We start from the raw sequence: 22294 nt of genomic DNA on the forward strand, positions 1-22294 counted from the left end.
TCCTGCTCCCAGCTGTCCCCGATCCATCCCACTGTCTCTTCCCCCTAGTATTCTTCTCCCAGCCCCTGCCTGTCCTGTCCCTCCCCCTGGGCACTACTGTTGTACAGGAAATCTAAAGTGTGTGTATGTGTGGGGCGGGGAGGAATTACAGTGTAAGAAGGAGAGTTCCTTCTTGGGCAGGATGAGTAGACTAAGCCCTACAGGGCAGCTGAGTGCTTGCAGAAATGGGTGGGAGGTGACATGTGGCATCCCCATGCCTCATCTCTGTTAGGGAGGCAGTGCCCTCATGTGCACCCCACAACTATGCCCATGGTGTTTTATTATTTATATAAAGGCAGCAGGTCTGATTAGCATATATGCTTATAATGCAAATAGCTTGCTCCAACACAAAGCATGTTCAGTAGACTAAAGTCTACGGCCAAGATTCCTAGCTATTGTGACTTACTTTAACAGTATGGAAGACTGGACACATGAATGCAGTTAATGGTCTGAGCTCACTTAAGGCCACATCTTTAGCAGATATCAATTTACACAGCTCTCTTGAGAAATATCCAAGATCTTACAATATTCAGAAGATCTTGAAATCAAGCATTCTTTGAATCCAAGGCCAGATAATTCTTTGATTATCTAGTCTGATCTCCTATTTAACATAGGGCGTAGAACTTCTCTCAAAACAATTTAGCTTGAGCTTGAACATACCTTGTAAAAAACATTCAGTCTTGATTTAAAAATGACCAGGGATGCATAAACCACCTGGATGCTTGATAAACTCTTCCAGTAATTAGTTATCCTCATGGTTAAACAAGTATTCCTTATTTCCAATCTGAATTTGTCTCGCCCGTGGACTATGTTATGTGAACATATATGAAGATCCCATTAGCAAATATTTGTTCCTCAGTGGGTACTTTTGTACTGTGTCAACCCTTAACCCAAGAGTGGGGAACCTCAGGCCCAGGGGCCAGATGCGGACCCCGGGTTCCTGGATCTGGCCCCCAAGGCTCAGGGCTTCCCCTCCTCAGCATTGGGGAGCCTGTGCCTACTGTGGGACTGGAGCACACAAAATCTATTAGCCTGGGCCCCACTAGGCTCTGGTATGTGAAGGGAATGTGGAGAGTGTCTTTCTCCTTCTCAGTAGGGGCCCATGACAGGGTAAGTGTTTGGGGTTTTGTTTTTTGGCTTCTCACTTGTGTGCAGCCCCCCAACTAATTTTTCTGCGGGTCAGCAGCCACCAACCCAAAAAAGGTCCCACATCCCTGCCTTCACCTGTTCTTTGTTAGACTAGGAACTCTGCCTATTTAGTTTATTGCTATAAGGGATGTATTCTAATCCTTTAACTCAGGGGTTCTCAAACTTTGTGATACTGTGACCTCCCTCTAAGTTGCTCGCGACCCCTCCAGGGGTCGGGACCCATAGTTTGAGAAATGCAGCTTTAACGGATTTTGTGGCTCCTCTCTCGGCCCTCTCCAATTTATTAATACCTTGAATTGTGAACCCCAAAACTGGGCACAGTATTCATGATAGGCTCTAGCTTTCTCAGACATTTTTGGATTTTTTCTGCTAGATAAAGCCACAGCTCAACCACCAAAAACTTGAAAAAAAACCCTACATTGATCCCACAGATCAATCGTCTCCATTTTAATTTGAACCTTCCTACCGTTTCTTTTTGTTCTAGTGAAAATTTCAGAAATTTAGGATCTCAGATAAAATATGTTCAGTTTGCAATCAGAAAGGAAACAGCTTGAAGGGCATAATCCTTAAATCAAAGGTCTATAGTATAATAAAAAGTTAAGATATTAGATATATCCACATGTTCCCTTAAAAAAAAACTACTTGAAAACCTTTTCCAACTGTCAGGTCCATTGATTTGCATCTTGTACTTTTTATGAACATATTTACAATTTCTGTAATGCAGGGGTTGAATGACAGTAATGAAAAGCAAATTTGCTCTACAAAAATGATATTTGTGTTACGTGTTTTGACTTTTTCCATGAATCGGATTTGTAACTGCGGTAAAGATTTCTATGGCGACACTCCGTGAGAAATAAATCTGCTTGGGAACATATTGACCAGACAGCAGGCTACTGCTTGTAGTTCACTTACTGCTTGTAGGACAACTGGTTCTGCCAGTTAACTCAGAAATAAAATAATACAAGACTTCAGAAAAATGTTGTGCCTGTGGTGATGTGTATTTCACTCTTCAGCTGTATCTGTGTGCAAAGTATTTTGTGTGGAGACATGACACCAGAGTCCATCTTCTAGGGAAATATCTAGTGCTATATCCTAATCAGCAGATGATCACCTTGGCACCTCACAGTAAATGTTGAAAATGCTATAACTACAGCAAAAAAATGGCTCGGACAAAAAATGTTTAATGTCATTTTGAAAGAATGACTGACACCTTTTGGAACTTGTCTCTATTCTTATTCCATAATAGATGGTGTTCCTCCAGGAGTTCTGAGAAACTTATGAATGGATTATCTGAATTTCTAGAAAACAAAGTATTCTTTCATTTAAATTAGCAGAAAGTAATTAGAAGACCAGACTCTAGCAAATATGGTAGCCATCATTTTTTTTAAAAAAGCTTAGAGTTAGATCTGAGAATTTTAGATCAGAGAGTCCTTCCTTCAGTACCAGGTAAATTGGTTGACACAGTGAGTAGTGAAAATGTAGATGGATCTGTGTTCCATTCATGTTACAGGTACCAGCTTGACCTTAGAAAAAGAGAGGAAAGGAGAATAACTATTGGCTTTAGTGACTCTACACAAGTGAGCAAAGAGGTCAGGATTTGTCCCAAGAGAATGAAGAAAGTGGAGTGTGGAAAAAAAGGAGAAAGTAACAGATACAGAAAGATTAATAATGGAGAGCAATAGATACATTGGATGGATGCAGGGCTGGTGACTGACTTTGCCAGGCCCTATGCAAGTTGGGGGCAGGGCAAGCTCCAGTCCCCTCCAGGAAGGACAGGGCCTCAGAAGAAAGTCACAGGGCTGGAGGCTAGCTTCCCGCACCCAGCCCTCAGCACTGGACTCCACTGCATGGGGCTCTGGTAGTGATTTAAAGAGTTCAGGGGCACCAGCTACTGCTGTTGCCATGGTAGTGATAGTGGCAGCCCAGAGCCACAGGCCCTTATAAATCACTGAGCCCTGGTGCAGCTACTGTTTTTGCCCTTGCCTGTGGGTTGCCCTGGATGAAAGAACTAGCTACAAGAGGGAACAAAATACAGAGAAAAAAAGATGGGCACAAACAGTACTAGGATCCTAACTTGTAATATAATTTTTCCTTAATTATGTGGACAAACAATATGTAGATATTTGGTAAACCACAGGAGTAACAGAAAATAAATATTTTTTAATCACCAATGTTTCTCAGTATCCTGATCATGAGGGTTAGCCAACAACTCCTCAGAATCACCTTCCAGAATTTGATCTTTTCCCTCAGCTAAAACTCCACTCTGGTCAGCCATTCCAGACTGTTCAGGTATGTCTACACTACAGCGCTAATTCGAACTAACTTATTTCGAATTACAGGCAGTCCCCGACTTACGCGGATCCGACTTATGTCGGATCCGCACTTACGAACGGGGCTTTCTCGCCCCGGAGGTCGGGGCGAGAAAGCCCCGTTTGTAAGCTGCTCCGGTGCCCCTGGTCTGCTGGAGACCGTCTCCAGCAGACCAGGGGCACCGGGCGGGTTCCCGCGCTTCTGAGGCTTTGCCAGAGCAAAGCCTCAGAGGCGCGGGGAACCGCCGCTGCTGCCGCTTCAGTCTGGGTGCCTGTGGTCTGCTGGGGACCATCCCCAGCAGACCACAGGCACCCGGACTGAAGCGGCAGCAGCGGCGGTTCCCCACGCCTCTGAGGCTTTGCTCTGGGACCGTGCCTGCGACCGTCCGGGTGCCTGGGACCGTCCCCAGCAGACCACAGGCACCCGGACTGAAGCCGCAGCCATGGGAGGGTCCCGCACCTCTGAGGCTTTGCTCTGGCCAAAGCAAAGCCTCAGAGGCGCGGCACCCCGCTGCCGCTGTGGCTCTGCTCCCCGTGTCCCTGGTCTGCTGGGGGGGGGTCGCAGCTAGTGGGGGGGGTCGCAGACCAGGCTTTTGTTTTGGACTCTGGGGCAGAGCAGCTGGGGCGCTGCCGATTGGTCCTGCAGCGCCCGCTCTGGGCACTACTAGACCAACCCGGCAGCACCCCAGCTGCTCTGCCCCAGGTCCTGATTCAGCCGCTGCTGGTCAGTTTCAGCAGCGGCTGAATCAGGACGCCTGGGGCAGAGCAGATGGGGTGCTGCTGGGTTGGTCCCGGCGCTACTGGAGCAACCCAGCAGCACCCCAGCTGCTCTGCCCCAGGCGTCCCCAAGTCAGCTTCTGCTGAAACTGACCAGCGCTGACTACAGGAAGCCCCAGGCAGAGTTGCTCTGCCCCAGGCTTCCTGGAATCAGCTGCTGATCAGTTTCAGCAGCAGCTGACTTGGGGATGCCTGGGGTTCTTAAGTTGATTCTGTATGTAAGTCAGAACTGGCGGTCAGTTTCAGCAGTGTCTGAATCTGGACGCCAGTTCCGACTTACATACAGATTCAACTTAAGAACAAACCTACAGTCCCTATCTTGTACGTAACCCGGGGACTGCCTGTAGTTAATTTGAAATAAGCTAATTTGAAATAACACATCTAGACCCAAAAACTAATTCAAATTAGCATTTTGCTAATTCGAAATAGCGCGTCCACACTGATTGGACGCTGGGTCATATTTAAGGGCAGCTGAAACCGGTTCTGGCAGGGGATCAGGTCAGTAGTTGCTATGCGTGGCTGCTGTCTGAGGCTATCTGAAGCTCGTGCTTAAAGGGACCCCTTGGACAGCCAGTTCTCAGCTTTTCCACTTGCTTGCCTACCTTGCTTGCACATCCCCATCCATGCCCCGGAACAGCAGGCCTCCCAGTACGTCAACCGAAAGGGGTACTTTCTCCATCCTCCTGCAGGCCATGTGTGACCACCGGGGCCAGTTCATGGACATTAATGTGGGCTGGTCCGGCAAGGCACACAACGCACAGGTGTACCGGAACTCCTCCGTGTGCCAGAGGCTGCAGGCCGGGACCTTCTTCCCTGACCACACAATTTGTGTGAGCGAAAGGGGGAGGCTTTCCTGCCAGCCTGGATGGCTGAGGCTGAGTGCATGGCTGGCCACTACGCTCAGCCCCGCACCGCTGCCGTCCAGAAAGCCCAGCGGGGGGGCGTCCGGATCTGGGAAGCCCTGAGGGAGAGCTTCCAAGTGGAGGAGGAGGACTCAACTCTCCCTGCATGCCCCACTGGGGCCTTCTTCCACCCTTCCCTCCTTCCCCCCTTCCCCTTTCCCCTCTCTACCCCCATTCCTAATGTCAAATAAAGACACCTGTTTTGACAACCAAAATCTCTTTTTATTTTACATAACTGGGGTGGGGGAGGGTGGAGTAAAGGTGGGAGAGGGGAGGGGAAACCTGGGAGGAGGGAGCTGGAAAAGGGTTGGAAGGGGAGGAAGGGAAGGGAAAGCTCAGGCTTGGGGGTCCTTCTGGCTCTCCCGTCTCACAGCACTGCGGGTGCGGTGTCGGGGGGGAGTGGGTGTGGAGAGTGGGGCAGGAGGGAAAGGGGGTGCGGAGGAAGAGGGAGGGGAAGCAGGGGTGGGAGGAGGAGCGAGAGCTGGGACGGCTGCAGGGGCTGGTGCAGGAGGAGGCAGGAACCTGTCCACTAAGGTCTGGAGGTGGCCTCTGAGGGCACGGCCCTGCTCCTCCAACGCCTCCAAACTCCGCTGCCGCAGCCGCAAATCCTCCCGGACCCAGTGGTCCTGGGTGCGGAGCTGGTGCTCCAGGAGCCGCAGGTGCCACCGCTGGTACTCCTCCTGGTTCCTGGCACACCTGCTGGCCTGGGTGCAGGTGGCTGTTGCAGGCAGGGTGGTGCGCCCTGCAGTCCCATGTGCTGTGGCAGTGGTGAAACAAGAGCAGTGGTCAATTCTCCCTGGGGACAAGGTGGGTGAAACCCAGCCCCCCTCTGCAACGCCAGGGCCCCTGCATGATATCCAGCTGCTGCTCCATGGTGGGCAAGGCTCAGGCGCACGGTCCCTGGGATCCCTCTCCCCCCACCTTCCCGTACACATAAGGGGAGCATGATGGTACTCACATGTGGAGCCCTCCTCGGCCTCGAATGACACAGCCGATGTGCTCTGTGGGATGCCTCAGGGGTCCTGGGTCCTGGGCAGGCTCCCTGCAGGCTCCTGGCTCTTGACGTCCTCCTCCTCCTCCTCAGTGTCAGGGACGGGTCCCTCTGCCCTGGGGTCGATCGCCACCAGGGGGGCATGGACGGCGTGAGCCCCCAGGATGCGGTCCAGGGCCTCAAAGTGGAGGCAGGTCTCTGGGTCGGCCCCTGGCTGGCAGGCCCTGGAGTAGGACTGCCGCAGGTCCTTGATTTTGCAGCGGACCTGCTCCCGGGTCCGCATGTGGCCTCTGGTGGCCAGGCTGTCAGCCATGCGGCTGTATATGGCTGTGTTCCTGTGGCTAGTGCAGAGATCGTGGACATTGGAGGTCTCCCCCCAAACCTCGATGAGGTCCACAATCTCCGCACTTGACCAGGCGGGCGCCCACCTCTTGCGGCCCCTCCTGGGAGCCACCAGCCTGGTCCCCGGAAGAGGGGGAGGGCTGGGTGGCAGCGGGTGGCTGGCTAATCCCGTGCCAGGTGCAGGGTCTGCTGACTGGGTGCCAGACGGTGGCCCTTTAAGGGCTCCGGGGCCGGAAGGGGGGGCAGAAGAGTTTTCCTGGTTTGGCCAGAGTGGCCACCAGGGAAAGTTGGAAAGGGCTAGCCCCCCTCTAGTTCGAATTAAGTGACTACACAGCCCTTAATTCGAACTACTTAATTCGAACTAGGCATTAGTCCTCGTAGAATGAGGTTTACCTAGTTCGAATTAAGCGCTCCGCTAGTTCAAATTAAGTTCAAACTAGCGGTTTGTTTGTGTAGCGCCTATTAAAGTTAATTAGAACCAACGTCTGTTAGTTCGAATTAACTTTGTAGTGTAGACATACCCCAGATATGGCCTCACCAGAGCTGAATAAAGGAGAACAATCACTTCTCTGGATCTGCTGGCAATGCTCCTCCTAATGTACCCTAATATGGCATTAGTCTTCTTGGCTATAAGGGGACACTGTTGACTCATATCCAGCTTCTCATCCACGGTAATCCCCAGGTCCTTTTCTGCAGAACTACTACTTAGTCATTTGGTCCCCAGCCTGCAAAAATACTTGGGATTCTTTCATCCCAAGTGTAGGACTCTACACTTGTCCTTTTTGAACCTCAGATTTCTTTTGGCCTAATCCTCTAATCTGTCCAGGTCACTCTGGACTCTATCCCTGCCCTCCAATGTATCTACCTCTTCCCCTAGCTTAGTGTTATCTGCGAACTTGCTGAGGGTGCAATCCATCCCCTCATCCAGGTCATTAATAAAGATGTTGAACAAAACCAGTCCAAGAACAGATCCTTGGGGCACTCTGCTAGAAACCGATCGCCAACCTGACATTGAGCCATTGATCACTACTAGTTGGGCCCAACAGTCTAGCAGCTTTCTATCAATCTTACAGTCCATTTATCCAATCCATATTCCCTTAACTTGCTGATAAGAATATTGTGGGAGACCGTATCAAAAGCTCTGCTAAAGTCGAGGTATATCACATCCACTGACTTTCCCATATCATCAGAGCCAGTTACCTCATCTCAGAAGCTGATCAGTTTGGTCAGGCACAACTTGCGCTTTGCGAATCCATGTTGATGATTCCTGATCACTTTCCCCTCTTCCAAGTGCTTCAAAATGGATTCCTTGAGAATCCCTTCCATGATTTTTCTGGGGACTGAGATAAGACTGGTCTGTAGTTCCCTGGATTGTCCTTCTTCTCTTTTTTAAAGATGGACACTACATTTGCCTTTTTCCAATCATCCGGGATCTCTCCCAATCTCCATGAGTTTTCAAAGATAATGGCCAAAGGCTCTGCAATGACATTTGCCAACTCCCTCAGTACCCTTGGATGCATTACATCCGGGCCCATGGATTTCTGTATGTCTAGCTTTTCTAAATAGTTCCTAACTTGTTCTTTCCTCACCAAGGGCTTTCCACCTCTTTCCCATACTGCGTTGCCTAGTGCATTTGTCTGAGAGCTGCCCTTGTCTGTGAAGACAGAGGCAAGGAAAACATTGAGTACTTCAGCTTTTCCCACATCATTTGTCACTAGGGGTATGTCTAGACTGCATCCCTCTGTCGGCAGAAGGATACAGATTAGGCAGGTTGACATTGCAAATGAGGCAGGGATTTAAATATCCCGTGCCTAATTTGCATAAAAATGGCCACCGCGTTTTGCTGACTCAACACTTTGTCAGCAAAAAGCAGCAGTCTAGAGGGGGATCTGTCGAGAAAGAAAGCCTTTTACCACAGATCCCGTATGCCTCCTGCAAGGAGGTTTATAGGATCTGTAAAACATCTCCAAGATGTTCTTTCCTCTTGTGGTGAATCCCATCTCTTCCTAAGAATCCTTGTGCCCAGAACAGAGTCCCATGGTCTTAGAAACCAAAGCCCTCTCTCCAGCCAAACACAAGCTTAGCACACAGCAAGAAAACCACAAACACAACACACGCTACAGAAAGTGAGTTCCTTCAAGGGTCCTGTATCAGCTTCCTTCTTTATCTGGAGAACTCCCTCTCCAAACTCCCTGTTAACAGCCCCTATTCTCTTAGTTGGTCCTTGAACTGGTTAAAGAACAGAGGTGGTTAGTAATGTTTTGCGGACTAGCTGCTTAATGTTTTTTTCTCTTTATAATACTCTGTCGCTAGACTCTAAATGCCTATATTTATAAAGACTTCCTTTTTGCTCCAGTCAGCTATTGGCTAAAAATAACTATCTTACTTCACCATTAAATATTCAAGATGAGCTATGGCAGACTGTAAGAAGCATTCAATTAAGCAGTTCAACTTCTACACACAAGGTTACAAATGAGCAGTCTTCTATCTTTTCAATAATGCATCACAGACGGGTTGGCAGTTATTATGTGTAAAATAATTGATAAAGCATAAGTTATTTGTAAAATACATACCAGAAATAGAAAAGCAGATCAGAGTTGTCTTGGGACTTTCCTCTGACTTTGAGTAAAATGTAATGCATACCATTTTTCTACTGCTTAAGGAAAGCTGAAATGCTATGTCTAATCTCACAGTACTTTCCATTTCTGATGTGTGTTGTGTATCACAGAATATCAGTAGCAGTAAGGAGCCGTTCAACTACAGGCTGAGCAAGTGCAGAATGGTGATAGAATGTGCTTTTGGACATTAAGGTTTTGCAGTTTATAGACTTCAGCAAAAGTAACATTCCCACCGTTGTGGCAACTTGCTGTGTGCTCCATAATATCTGTGAAAGTGTTGTCAATTCACTATTTCCAAGCATACCTATTGTCAGACTCACCAACAGGAATTCCAGTCCCCAGGACTGTACAATCAATGGCCTCCCTGCTCTGTCTCCCTCATTTGGATGGAACCACAACCTCCCTCCCACTCCCAGAGTAATCCCAAGCACCACCCCTCAACCAGTGGACAGCCTCCACATCAACCATCCCCTACCTGGCCAGAGGTACCTCTCTCCCCCATCTATTCAGAGGATCCCTGTGCCAACAGCAGTCCCGTCCCCCCATCTGCCCAGAGGAACCCCATGCCAGCTGCAGCTGCATCTCCCCTCCCATCCGATCCCCATCTAACCAATGGTATTTCATAGAACCATAGAACTGGAAGGAACATCTAGAGATCATCAAGTCCTGTCCTCTGCACTCATGGCAGGACCAAGCACCATCTAAATCATCCCGAGAGGTGTTTGTGTAACATGCTCTTAAAAATGTCTAGTGATGGAGATTCTACAACCTCCCTAAATTTTTTAAATTTCAGGAATAAGACTTCATTATTTTAGGATTTTTATGTGTCACGGAATGTTTAACATAAAGAGGAGAACATTATGGGTACGTCTAGACTACATGCCTCTGTCGCCAGAGGCATGTAGATTAGGCTACCAGACATAGTAAAATGAAGCGGCGATTTAAATAATCACCGCTTCATTTAAATTTACATGGCTGCCACGCTGAACCGACAAACAGCTGATCAGCTGTTTGTAGGCTCAGCATGATAGTCTGGATGCGCGGGTGTCAACATAAAAGGTATTTGTCGACCACCCAGGTAAGCCTCCTGGGATGAGGTTTACCTGGGTGGTCGACAAACACCTTTGATGTCGCCACCCGCGCGTCCAGACTATCGTACTGAGCCGATAAACAGCTGATCAGCTGTTTGTCGGCTCAGCGTGGCAGCCATGTAAATTTAAATGAAGCGGTGATTATTTAAATCGCCGCTTCATTTTACTATGTCTGGTAGCCTAATCTACATGCCTCTGGCGACAGAGGCATGTAGTCTAGACGTACCCTTAGGCTACGGCTGCATTACGAACTTTTTCCGGAAGAGGAAATGCAAATGGAGAAGAGGTTTTTGCACAAAAAAGCGGTGTAGATGGTGCCTTTTTGCGCAAAACCTCCCTTTTGCGCAAGATCTCTTCTTCCTCAAAAATTGGATCACATCTACATAACATCTACACAGCGCTGTTTTTTGCACAAAAACCTCTTCCGCAAAAAGGATCAGAAGAGAATATGCAAATGAGAGTGTGAGATATGCAAATGAGCGCTCCATTTGCATTTCCTCTTCCAGAAAAAGTTTGTAGTGTAGCCGTAGCCAAAATGTTTTGTATCAGCAACCAATCAGAAACTGGCTTCAACATAAGTTTCCCTGGCATGAGACTAGACACCCACAAGGTTGAGGTAGGAGAAAGTGAACAAACAAAACCAGTTTGGTTTGCATTCCAAACAGGAAAATAATTCTCAGACTGATTTAATGTGTAATTGGAAAAAGAGGAGACAGAAGTTCAGAGCAAAGTACTGTCAAAGAAAACACTATGAGGCAAGTAGCCATAAAAGGGTTGGGTCAGTGTATCACATGGCAGTGTTTCTTATTTTTACATTAGGCAAACAGGCTTTCTGGAGAACTAACAGAAATCAGTGTGTTCCAGAATCACAGCTGTGTTTGAAATGTCATCATTTTAGAAATTAAGAAATATTGTTTAACATCAAGCTTTTTCTTCTTCAGCTTATAAGTTTCTTTTCTTCTATAAATTCCTCCTCTTAGGTAGAGACTAAAAGAAATTCAGACTATCAGGAAGCAAATTTTTGTGAAATATACAACGAGGGTCAGTTTCCTTTTGCCTCCCTTACTCTACTTTGACCTTTTGACATAGGAGTCCTGCTGAAAGAAGTTGTCTTACATTTTTAAGAATCAATTAATCACATCAGCTTAGAATACTAAATACACACTGGGGTTAAAAAAATTAGAAAATTTTATATTAGCAACTTTCATGGGATATTTTCAACAATGTACAATCCAGATCTGCATACCGGTAAGCCAGTTTTAATTCTGTTTCCAACCTGTCGACTACCAAGCCCTCATGCTGAAACAATACAGCAGTGAGCGGCAGTATGAAAGCCAAAACAACCTGCAGGCTTTCAAACTGCTACACCTCAGCATCCAGCTACAATAAACTCTGATGAAGCCCCACACATAGAAGAAGTGGAGCTGGGGTCTACCCTCCCTCATGGGGGACTCCACCCACCAACCATGTGCCTATGCCAGTGGTCTACACAGGCAATTTAAGAGTCTAGTAGGGGTCCTGGTTGCTGCTACCATGGTAGTGGCTGGAGACCCCAGGCCCCTTTAAATTGTCTAGGTCCCTAGGCAATTTCCCTTTTCCTCCCCAACCCCCTGCTTTTGACATGCCTGCCTACTGCTGATTGCCAAGGCACTGAGTACTCTACATAAGCTCAGTGTGAGTTCTGAGGCATACTGGAAATGGTACAGCAGTTTCACTGAAATTAAAAATTGAGGCTCTAATTGTATCACATTAAAAAAAAAAGAATACTGCACTGGATGTGGTATGCCTTGTGTGATTTCATGGGAGGTTAAATTGTGATTTCTTTTGCTGTCACTACATTTAAAATATGGATTGTCATGCAGAATTGTGTATTGACAATGTACAGCTATACTGTAGAGCTATATCTATACTGCAGGCTTCTTGTGCAAGAACGGCCATTCTTGCACAAAAACTTGCGGAGCACCCACACTACAAGCCTGTTCTTGCACAAGAAAGTTTGCATTAGATCATCAGAAGAGAAGAATAAGCTCTTGCGCAAAAAGGCAGTGTGGACGGGAACAGGGGTTTCTTGCACAGGCAACCCCTATGGCTAAAATGTCCATCAGAGCTTTCTTGCGCAAGAGAGCATCCACACTGCCATGGACACTCTTTCACAAAAGCACATGGCAGTGTGGATGTACTCTTGCACAAGAAGTTTTGTGCAAGAAGCCTGCAGTTTAGACATAGCCTAGAAATTGTTACGGTAGGAAGCCTGGGTTGTGGTAGTTGGGAAGAGGCCAGCTGTGGCAGAGTAGGCAGTCTGAGATTGGTGAAGGTGTCTATTAGTGGGTGCTTGGTAAACTGATCAGCACTGAAGTAGTTATAATGCTGTAATCTAAATTGTCCTTGGTCACTTTCAAAATAAAAATCCTAGCAAATGAAAAGGACAGGCCATACCTCTTTCAGAGCTATTGTTTTGGTTTGTCAGCAGCTTTGAGAAGACAGCACTTTGCATTGCACTTCTGGTGTAGTATGAGCATAAAACCAGTTTAACCATCCACAAGGAGTCACTCCAGTGTAAGGATACGTCTATACTTCAGCCATCAGGTGTAATTCCCAGCATAGGCTAGCTGTGTTCAAGCTAGCTCACCAAAAACAGGTGTGGCCCTGGTGGCATAGGCAATAGTTTGCACTGGCTACCTAAACACAATCCTGTCCAATATCTTATATATCTGAGTACACACTCAGGTGGGTGGCCCATCATGACCACACTGCTATTTTTAGCTTGAGCACAGTTAGCCCATATATGTCGACAGGAGCTGGGAATTACACCTCCCAGTTGCAGGGTAGATATACACTAAAAGTGAACCTGTATTGGCATGAAGCCTGTGGGGCTGGCTTCCTGCTGACTTCCCTGCTGCTAGCTTAATAGGACAAAAAAGTGTGAGTGCTGTCTTGGCCATACCGAAGTCAATAGCAAAACTTCCATTATATGGCCAGTGTGGCTACCACAGTGAGTGCCTGGCTGGACAGTTTTGTAGAGTGCTGATTCTTGGCTGAACTTTCAGCACCCATGTGCCTGTTAAAATCCAATGTAAATTAGAGCAGCCTTCCAATAAAACGGTTGGTAAAGTCTTGAAACAATATAGTAAAAAAACAACACACCACGCCTTTACTTTTTTAAAGTCTACTTAAAAAAAATAATAGAAAAGTAATTCTGTCTTTGGACACTTTTATACTACTTTAAACCATATTGTTTAGGAAATAAAACATAATTGCACCAATATTTTGGCTATTTCTTTTAGAAACCCCTTGGAAATCACAGAAAATTTCATTCAGAAGTTCAATGATGCAACAAATCCACAGGATAAAAAAGACTTACTGGAACTAGCTAAGAAAATGCTTGCCAGATGCAAGGTTTGTGTACACAATTAAGGAATAGTTAATATTATTAATGTTCTGGTATTTGCACACTTTGTTTCTTATTGAAAAAACAAAGCCAAAACTTTTGTTGGGAGAAAGTATGGGGGGGAGGGGAAGAGGAACAATTAGAAGATATAAGTGAAGCATAATAGTTAGTTGAACCTCTCTAACCTGGAACTCTGTGGTCTGGCAACTTCTGTGGTCCAGCATGATTTTAGTTAGCTGGATATCCACTTAATCATGGGCGTGCCAAGTGTCCCATGGTCCCATAAGGTTGTTTACAGCCACCAGCCCTGACTCTCAGTGTTTTGTGGTGTTATTTGGCTCTAATTTACCCCTAAATGTCTTCTAAAAGCCCAGTAAGGAAAGGAAGTGTTGGTAATGCAGCTATACAATATTGAATTCCTGTGGTATGGAAAAGTCTCTTGTTCGGCATCATCATGTGTCTAGGGTGCTGGATTAGAGAGATTCAACCTGTAGTATCTCCATTGATCATCTGTCCTAGGATCTTGTCATTACTTAATATTGGGGGGAAAAGAATATATTGGCAGAATATTATACAGATTTTTCATTAGTTTATAGCTAAATGCTATAAACTGTTTTAAGTTTCTTCAAGAGAACTTTAGAAATAGAATAATAGAATCTTAGAGTTGGAAGAGACCTGAGAAGGTCATCAAATCTAGCCCCCTGCTCAAAGCAGGACCAACCCTAACTAAATCATCTCAGCCAGGGCTCTGTCAAACCTGGACTTAAAAACCTCCAGAGATGGAGATTCCATCATCTCCCTAGGTAACCCATTCCAGTGCTTCACCACCCTCCTGGTAAAATAGTTTTTCATAATATCCAACCTAAAGCTCCTTGATTGTAACTTGAGACAATTGCTCTTTGTTCTGCCATCTGTCACTACTGAGAACAGCCTTTCTCCATCCCCTTTGAAACGTCCCTTCAGGAAGTTGAAGGCTGCTATCAAATCCCTCCACCCTCTTCTGCAGACTAAATAAGACCAAATCCCTCAGACTCTCCTTGATGGTCAAGTGCTACAGCCCCCTAATCATTCTGATTGCCGTCCGCTGGACCCTTTCCAATGCATCCGCATCCTTTCTATATTGGGGGGCCCAGAACTGGATGAAATACTCCAGATGTGGCCTCACCAGAGCCGAATAAAGGGGACTAATAACTTCTGTAGGTCTGTTGGAAATACTCTTCCTAATGTACCCTAACATGCCATTAGTCTTCTTGGCTACAAGGAGGGCACACTGTTGACTCATATTCAGCTTCTAATTCACTGTAATCCCCAAGTCCTTTTCTGCTGAACTGCTACTTAGCCAGTCAGTCCCCAGCCTGTAACAATGCTTGGGATTTTTCCGTCCCAAATGCAGGACTCTGCACTTGTCCTTGCTGAACTTCATCAGATTTTTTTTGGCCCAATCCTCCAATTTGTCTAGGTCACTCTGGACCCTATCCCTACCCTCCAATGTATCTACCTCTCCCCCTAGCTTAGAGTCATCCACAAACTTGCTGAGGCTGCAATCTATCCCCTCATCCAGATCATTAATAAAGATGTTGAACAAAACCAGCTCTAGAACTGATCCTTGGGACACTCTGCTTGAAACTGACCGCTAACCAGACATCAAGCCATTGATACTACTAGTTGGCCCCGACAATCCAGCCAGCTTTATATCCACCGTACAGTCCATTTATCTAATTCATACTTCCTTAATTTGCTGGCAAGAATATTGTGGAAGACCGTATCAAAAGCTTTGCTAAAGTCAAAATATATTACATCTACTGACTTCCCCATGTTCACAAAGCCTGTTACTGCATCATAGAAGCTAATCAGATTGGTCAAGAATGACTTGCCATTGGTGAATCCATGGTGACTCTTCCTGATCACTTTCCCCTTTTCCAAGTGCTTCAAAATGGATTCCTTGAGGATCCCCACCATGATTTTTCTGGGGACTGAAGAAAGACTTACAGGTCTGTAGTTCTCTGGATCATCCTTCTTCTCTTTTTAAAAGATGGGCACTACATTTACTGTTTTCCAGTCATCCAGGACCTCTCCACGAGTTTTCAAAGACAATGGCCAAAGGCTCTACAATGACATTTGCCAACTCCCTCAGTACCCTTGGATGCATTAAATCTGGACCCATGGATTTGACCAATATATTTACGCTCCTCCCTGGTCATCTGTCCAAGATTCCACTTCTTCTAAACTTCCTTTTTGTGTTTAAGCTCACCAAGGATTTCCCCAGTAAGCCAATCCGGTTGCCTACCATATTTGCTTTTCTTACTGCACGGTGGGATTGTTTGTTCTTGCACCTACAATAAGGCTTCTTTAAACTACAGCCAGATCTCCTGGACTCCTTTCCCCTTCATGTTAGCATCCGAGGGGATCCTGCCCATCAGTTCTCTGAGGGAGTCAAAATTTGCTTTTCTTAAGTCCAGTGTGTGTATTTTGCTGCCCTCCTTTCTTCCTTTTGACAGGATCCTGAGATCGACTCTCTCATCATCACTGCTTCACGTACTAATTCCTCCCTGTTTGAGAGCAGTAGGTCAAGCTGCACATGACCCCTGGCGGTTAGCTATTTAGCTGGAATACTGTTTTGGTTTGTTTTCATGTTTCATTTTATTTTGTCCATTAAAATGTTTGCAACTGTTTTGAAAAGTGAAAACAATAAATACAGCACTTTGAGACCCCACATTATTCCTTGTGAGCTTACTATGCCAAAAATAGATAATGTTTAGAAACAGAATAATCATTCAAATTTGAAAGATATTGAAAAAGCAATGTAATTGGCATTTAATAGGCATTGAAGAGATGGCTGTGGTACTAATACAATTTCTGCTACCATCTAAATTAAAAATGTATACATCATGAAGCACACTTAGGCCCTATTTGCCAATCATAGTCTTTCAGTGTGAATATTATCTTTTTTTAATGGACCTTCTACTTGGCAGGAAAGGTGCATTGGCTAAAAGTGTTCTAAATCTCCCTGCTCCCTTGTAAAACTGGCACTCTCATAGAATTATGTGATTTTGCTGATTTTGTGCTGTAGTGTAGATTTCCATTCTTATCAGATTAATGCTGGATTTTTTTCAGTTCTAGAGAATACTTACCCTCATATTCCATGATAGATAATCATCCATCTTAGTGATCAAGAAGGCAGAGCTGGAAAACTGCCTCAGCTTAGTGCATTTACTACTTTTGTTAATTCTGTTCCCCAAGTATCCAAAAGCTGTTTCCTTCCCATCCTTCACTGTTGTGCCAATGCTCAATTTAGGTTAAATGGGAGAGGCCAATCTTAATGGCAAAAACAATGAAATTATTCATACAGAAATCCGATGAATACAATCAGCTGCTAGCATATGGAAGGAAACCTAAAGGAAAATATGTTCAAATAAAATATTTTTTCACTGTTCATTCCAAAAGCTAAATGCATGAAAATCAGATTTAATGTACTGTATGTTTTCCTTGTTTAACCAAAAGATGTGAGCAAATATATGTCAGACTTTTGGCCATGAAATCACCCACAAAGAGGACATCTATTAAAAAGATTGTTTTGATCTAGAAAGGGTTTGATCTAGAAAATGCAAAAAGCTAAAGCTTCAAAGATGTATATTGTCAAGATAGCATGTTGCTGACTCCCTACACAATTTCAGCCCTACAGAGATAGTAATAGTAGAGGCCTTTTACTAAGTTGGCTGTAGTTACTACTGTGATTCAGAGATGGTAATTAATTGTTTCTTATGCAAAGTACTTATGGTGGGTAATAATACTGTAATTATAGTTAAGTTTTCCTATTCTTAATTAAGTGTTAACCCAAGGGATTAAGCATTGCTGCCTCATTAGTTCCCACTATTGTGTTTTGCATAAGCAAACTCTTACCAATGATGCCTTTAAAATGAGAATTTTTATTCCAAATAAATTGGCTGGGGGAAAAGTTTTATTTTAAGCTAAATGTAAACAAAAAATCTTTGGCTTTTTTCTTTACCATCTCACCTTTTTCATTTCCAAACAGAGAAGATCAGGCCTTGGCACATTAGGTTCTGGGAAGCATGTGGATCTTCCGGTAGCATGGACTGAAGCAATTATATTGGCTCAGTGCAAAGGTGAAATCCAGGAAGGTACAGTCTTCTTCAATTATATTTATGTTAATTACTTTAGGACTTTTCTAACCAAGCAGTAAAAGAAAATTTAGCTCATTCCCAACTATGAAAACTTGGAAGAAAGCCAAGACAAATATGGATTTTATTTTCCACTTGCAGAAAGAAACTTTATAAATATACACAGAAACTAACTTTGTATTATAATGTTTACAGAGTATTTCAGAGACTTCTGTTTTTATGCTTGATTTCCTAAATTGCAAAATCATTACCATATAAGCACCTTTACATGGCATTACCTTGTAACCTGTCTCTGAAATCAGTAACTAATTAAGTGTAATTTAAAATGACATTTAATGATCTCAAAGTACTAAATAACCTCTTGTTTTTAACTTTCCTAATTATGCCCATTAATAAAATTGCTGAGTACTGAGTTAGTTCTGAAGATTTTGTAAATGAAAATGTTAACTATTCTTTCAATCTAAAATGTCGTGATCTTTCTTAATAAAGTCAGGTAAAAGGAGATTCCTGTGCAGGATCTTGCATGAACACTAAGGTGTTTTGATTTTTTTACTGATCGATAGCACTTTAGTTAGAATAAGATTTATCAAAATAATGTTCTGGCAAAAAGATTTAAATCCATAATCATCATACATACCTTAAAGCTTTTCTAGTTAGGCTGGAGAGCAAGTGTGCTGGTGTGGCTAATGAGAGGATCATGCAATATTTGAAACAAAAATGATGAATGAGTGCCTGTGCCGACATCTATGATCTATAGTCTGCACTGCTGATATATAGGACAAAGCTGAGTCACTCCATTCCTATTTTATAGATGCTATGGTACTCCTGCTCTTTTTAAAAATGTATAGGGCCATTCCGAAAGTAAAATTAGACCTCATTCATATGAGTCTGCCGGTAGAATGATATTGCCTGTCAAAAAATCCTGGGGTGTGGTGGGAAATTATGTGGAAACATTCTCTACATTTCCTGCAATATTGAATCATGATCAGAAGATCTTTAGTTGTAGATGTTGGATTTTTCAATGTACTATGAGATAATGACTGCATTCATGTGAAAAAGAAAATCTACCAAGGAAAATGAAACAATTCAATAGTGTTACTGTGAAAGCCATATCAAGACTTCTATATAATTTTTTGTTGCTTTTATTAAGCTGGGTTTTCTTTGGAGTTTTGTGGATATTGTACTATCTATAAAAGTACTCAAATGGGGGAACAAATCAAAATAGAGGGTGTGCAAAAAATTCTATGCTCCTCATTAAGCTCATTTTTCTTTTCTTGTTTTGTGATTTGGGGCTGATCTAAGCATTATTTCCCTCATAATTTGCAGGGGTTGGGTAAGATGCTGAAGCCTATGGCACTTGATTGAAAAGTGTCCTTTTTCTCTTCATACTCTTTTTCTTTAAAAATCATGCACATTTGAATTTGATCATGATGACTAGACTTATAAGAAGATAATTTTCACAAAGATAAGAAGTTGCTTATACTTGGTAATCAAATAAATAATTAGGGAGTCAGAATCACCATGATATAACCTAATTAAAGTCAATCCAGGCAAGACAGGGATGCTCTATATACTTTGACGAAGGTGATCTCTTCCAGAAATGAGAATATTGAGAAGGTAGTATACAAAAAATAATGAGAGCTATAAAACTTATGGAGGAGAAACAAAGAACTGAGCTATCACTTATCAAAGATTATCTTGTTAAAAATTATAGCTAATTTGGAATATAAGAAATATCAGAATGTTAGGTGTTTTAATACTATGCATTCTACTGTAGTGTTGGGAGACTTACAAGATTTTTTGGTGGATATTTGATAAGGTTGCTCTGAAAGATCTATCTTTCAAAGAATTATTACAGATGAGAAGCAATGCTGTGTTATAATATGTGGATACATCTTTCTTAAGGAGGGCCAAAAATCCATCTTATAGTTCAGATTACATTTTAGGAGCAATATCATTCTGCCAACAATGAACTGTTGACTATTTAAAAAGTAAGAATAATACAGTAGCTGAACCACTTAATGACAAATCCATATTCTGGTCAATTGATAAATTATGTGGCTGATTACTGTTATTTTCTGTTTAGGCCACAGTCATGCAACAGGATTCACAAATATTAACCCTCATACCCTTATGGAGCTACTGTAGAACCTCTGTTTTATATGGGCATGAGCATGCTCTTATCAGTCAATAAATAATAAAATAACATTGTTTTGACTGGTTGCTTTACTGGACAAAAGGCTTTCACATAATTAATAATAAAAGATGTATCTTTTTCCATGATGCTTTTGAAGAGGAAAAGGCTTTTAAGAATTTTGCACAGAACACAAGATCTGGGATGGAACTATTATATATACACATAATTGTAAGTTCACTAGGAGGACTGTGATTTACTAAATGCTTGTATAGCTCTTAATAATACAATATATTCCTAATCCAGTTGAGACCTCTATCTGATACTGCATCAATAAAATAAAATAAAATAAAATAAAATAAAATAATAATTCTATTTTTGGACAAGTTGGAAATTTGTGGGACGAAGACTGATCCAAAAATATGGAGGTCAAGATGAGAAAGTGTTGATTGGATGATTTTGGAATGTGGTTACGCTCCCACCTGCAGGATTTGTGTGTTTGTGTATGTGTGTGTATGTTGGTTGGGGGAAGTGGATTCTTCTTCCACAGACTTTAAAAGTTGGCAGACAAGGCAGGTGGGTTTTAAGTCAAGACTGAGGCACATTGGCAGGCATGTTTGAAGAAATTTGCATAGTGACTCTCTGACCTAAACGTTTCCTATGAGACCTATAAATCTGTCACTTTCACAAGCATCAGATTCACACAAATCATTAACCAAAATGGAACAAAGCCATAATGTAATTTTTTGAAAATGTAATAGTTGAAAAAGCAATTTAACTGCCTTTTCAACCATAAAAAGCAATTCTGTCTTTTCCACTATAGTTTTGTAAGGTCATTTTCATTCATATTACAAAAAAGATCAGCCCACCTAGCAAAAATAGCAGAAAAGTTGACACTGCAGGAACTTTCTGAAAAAGTGGCATATCTCAAAAAAAGCTTATATTACACTTCTCAGTAATCAGTTTAATGTTATTAATTCAGACATTTTTGTACCATATATTTCAATATATATACTTTAACAAAAAATGTCAATAGCTGTTGAATACAATTTATCAGACATTTGCACTTTGTTTTTTCTTCCAAGTAATATTTACTGAAGGCAAACAAAATGAATGAACTATAAAAATAAAGCATGTTTTATTTGTTCATAACTTGGCAAGTATTTGAATTTTGTTGAAGTTGTGAAATGAATATAAGATGTACAGTATACAGTCAGAAAGAAATAAGGTTTAGAGCCATAACATGACATAGGTGCTTAACTCCCTTTGAGGGTGGGGCTTAGGCCATACTCCTCTCCTTGGCATTTGCTAATGGCTAGTTTACGCTTCTCAGCATGCCATCTTTTGTGGATCCCGTTATTACGGGCCTGACTCTTCCTATGCATTGTATAAGGTATTTAACTAGAGGATATTGATTCCACTGGATGACTAGACACCTAAAAGTTAGGTGCTACAATCCCTAAATCCCTTTATGAATGGACTTCCAAAGTATGAACTTCGTATTGAATGTATTCTCCATTTTGTTTTCACTTTAGAAGCTTTGGACATCCTTTTAATATCTTTGGACCATGCACCCATGAATCCAGAGCAAGTCCCTGTTTTATTTTTTATTGCTGAATCCATTTTATATAGGATCTGTTATGATGCAGCACAGAAATCTTATTTATACTCCAGTGAAATCAAGTTATCAAAGGTTTGTTGTATTTTTTAAGTACTTTTTAATTTCTCTCTATATGGTACATATTCACTTTTGTTGTGTATAAAACTCTCCTTTTTGTTCATAATGCATAATATTAACTTGGATTTTCTCATAAAATATTAATATTTTTGCAGAATATTTTGTTAATTATGCAAATTCTTATCCTCCCATCTGGTGTATAATCAACGAGGTATAGCACACTATGTTACATAGTCTTAGTGCAGCAGCATGAGAGTTATGTATACAGGCAGTCCCCGGGTTACATGGATCCGACTTACATCAGATCCCTACTTACAAACGTGGTGAGGCAACTCCGCACTAGCTGCTTCCCCCCAGCAGACCAGGGAGACGCAAAGCTAGTGCCCCCCCCCCTCCCAGCAGACCAGGGAGACGCGGAGCGGCTTTTCTCAGCAGACACCTCAGCTTGAGAATAAAGGACTGAGGGAAGTGAGGTGTGGGAGAATAAAACTGAGCTCTGGAGAAATGTTTGGCTAGAGTTTCCCCTACAATATGTACCAGTTCCGACTTACATACAAATTCAACTAAAGAACAAATCTACAGTCCCTATCTTGTACGTAACCCGGGGACTGCCTGTATAAGGTCTGGTCTACTTTACCCAGTTAGGCCATGTCTATACTAGGAGATTATTTCAAATTGACTAAATTTGACTTCTGGGCACCCGATTTTACAAATTTGAAGTTCTGGATCCTCACTAT

The 22294-nt window shown here is 43.1% G+C and overlaps 1 protein-coding gene across 6 annotated transcripts in view; it reads left to right on the forward strand.

The window, feature by feature from the left end:
- TMEM232 (transmembrane protein 232) overlaps positions 1-22294 on the forward strand; it is a 155913-nt gene that overhangs the window by 18064 nt on the left and 115555 nt on the right. For 5 of the 6 annotated variants that reach the window (XM_075932031.1, XM_025190394.2, XM_025190397.2 and 2 more), the window contains 3 exons: positions 13503-13614; positions 17640-17745; positions 21415-21572. In XM_075932031.1, the coding sequence (XP_075788146.1) occupies positions 13597-13614; positions 17640-17745; positions 21415-21572 (282 nt within the window). In that variant the 5' untranslated portion in view covers positions 13503-13596. Of the gene's footprint in view, positions 1-11198; positions 11260-13502; positions 13615-17639; positions 17746-21414; positions 21573-22294 lie in introns of all 6 variants that reach the window. The other variant, XM_025190398.2, reaches the window with a different exon arrangement.

Source organism: Pelodiscus sinensis, chromosome 6 (genome assembly GCF_049634645.1).
Source record: "Pelodiscus sinensis isolate JC-2024 chromosome 6, ASM4963464v1, whole genome shotgun sequence".
In the NCBI taxonomy this organism is placed as follows: Eukaryota; Metazoa; Chordata; order Testudines; family Trionychidae; genus Pelodiscus; species Pelodiscus sinensis.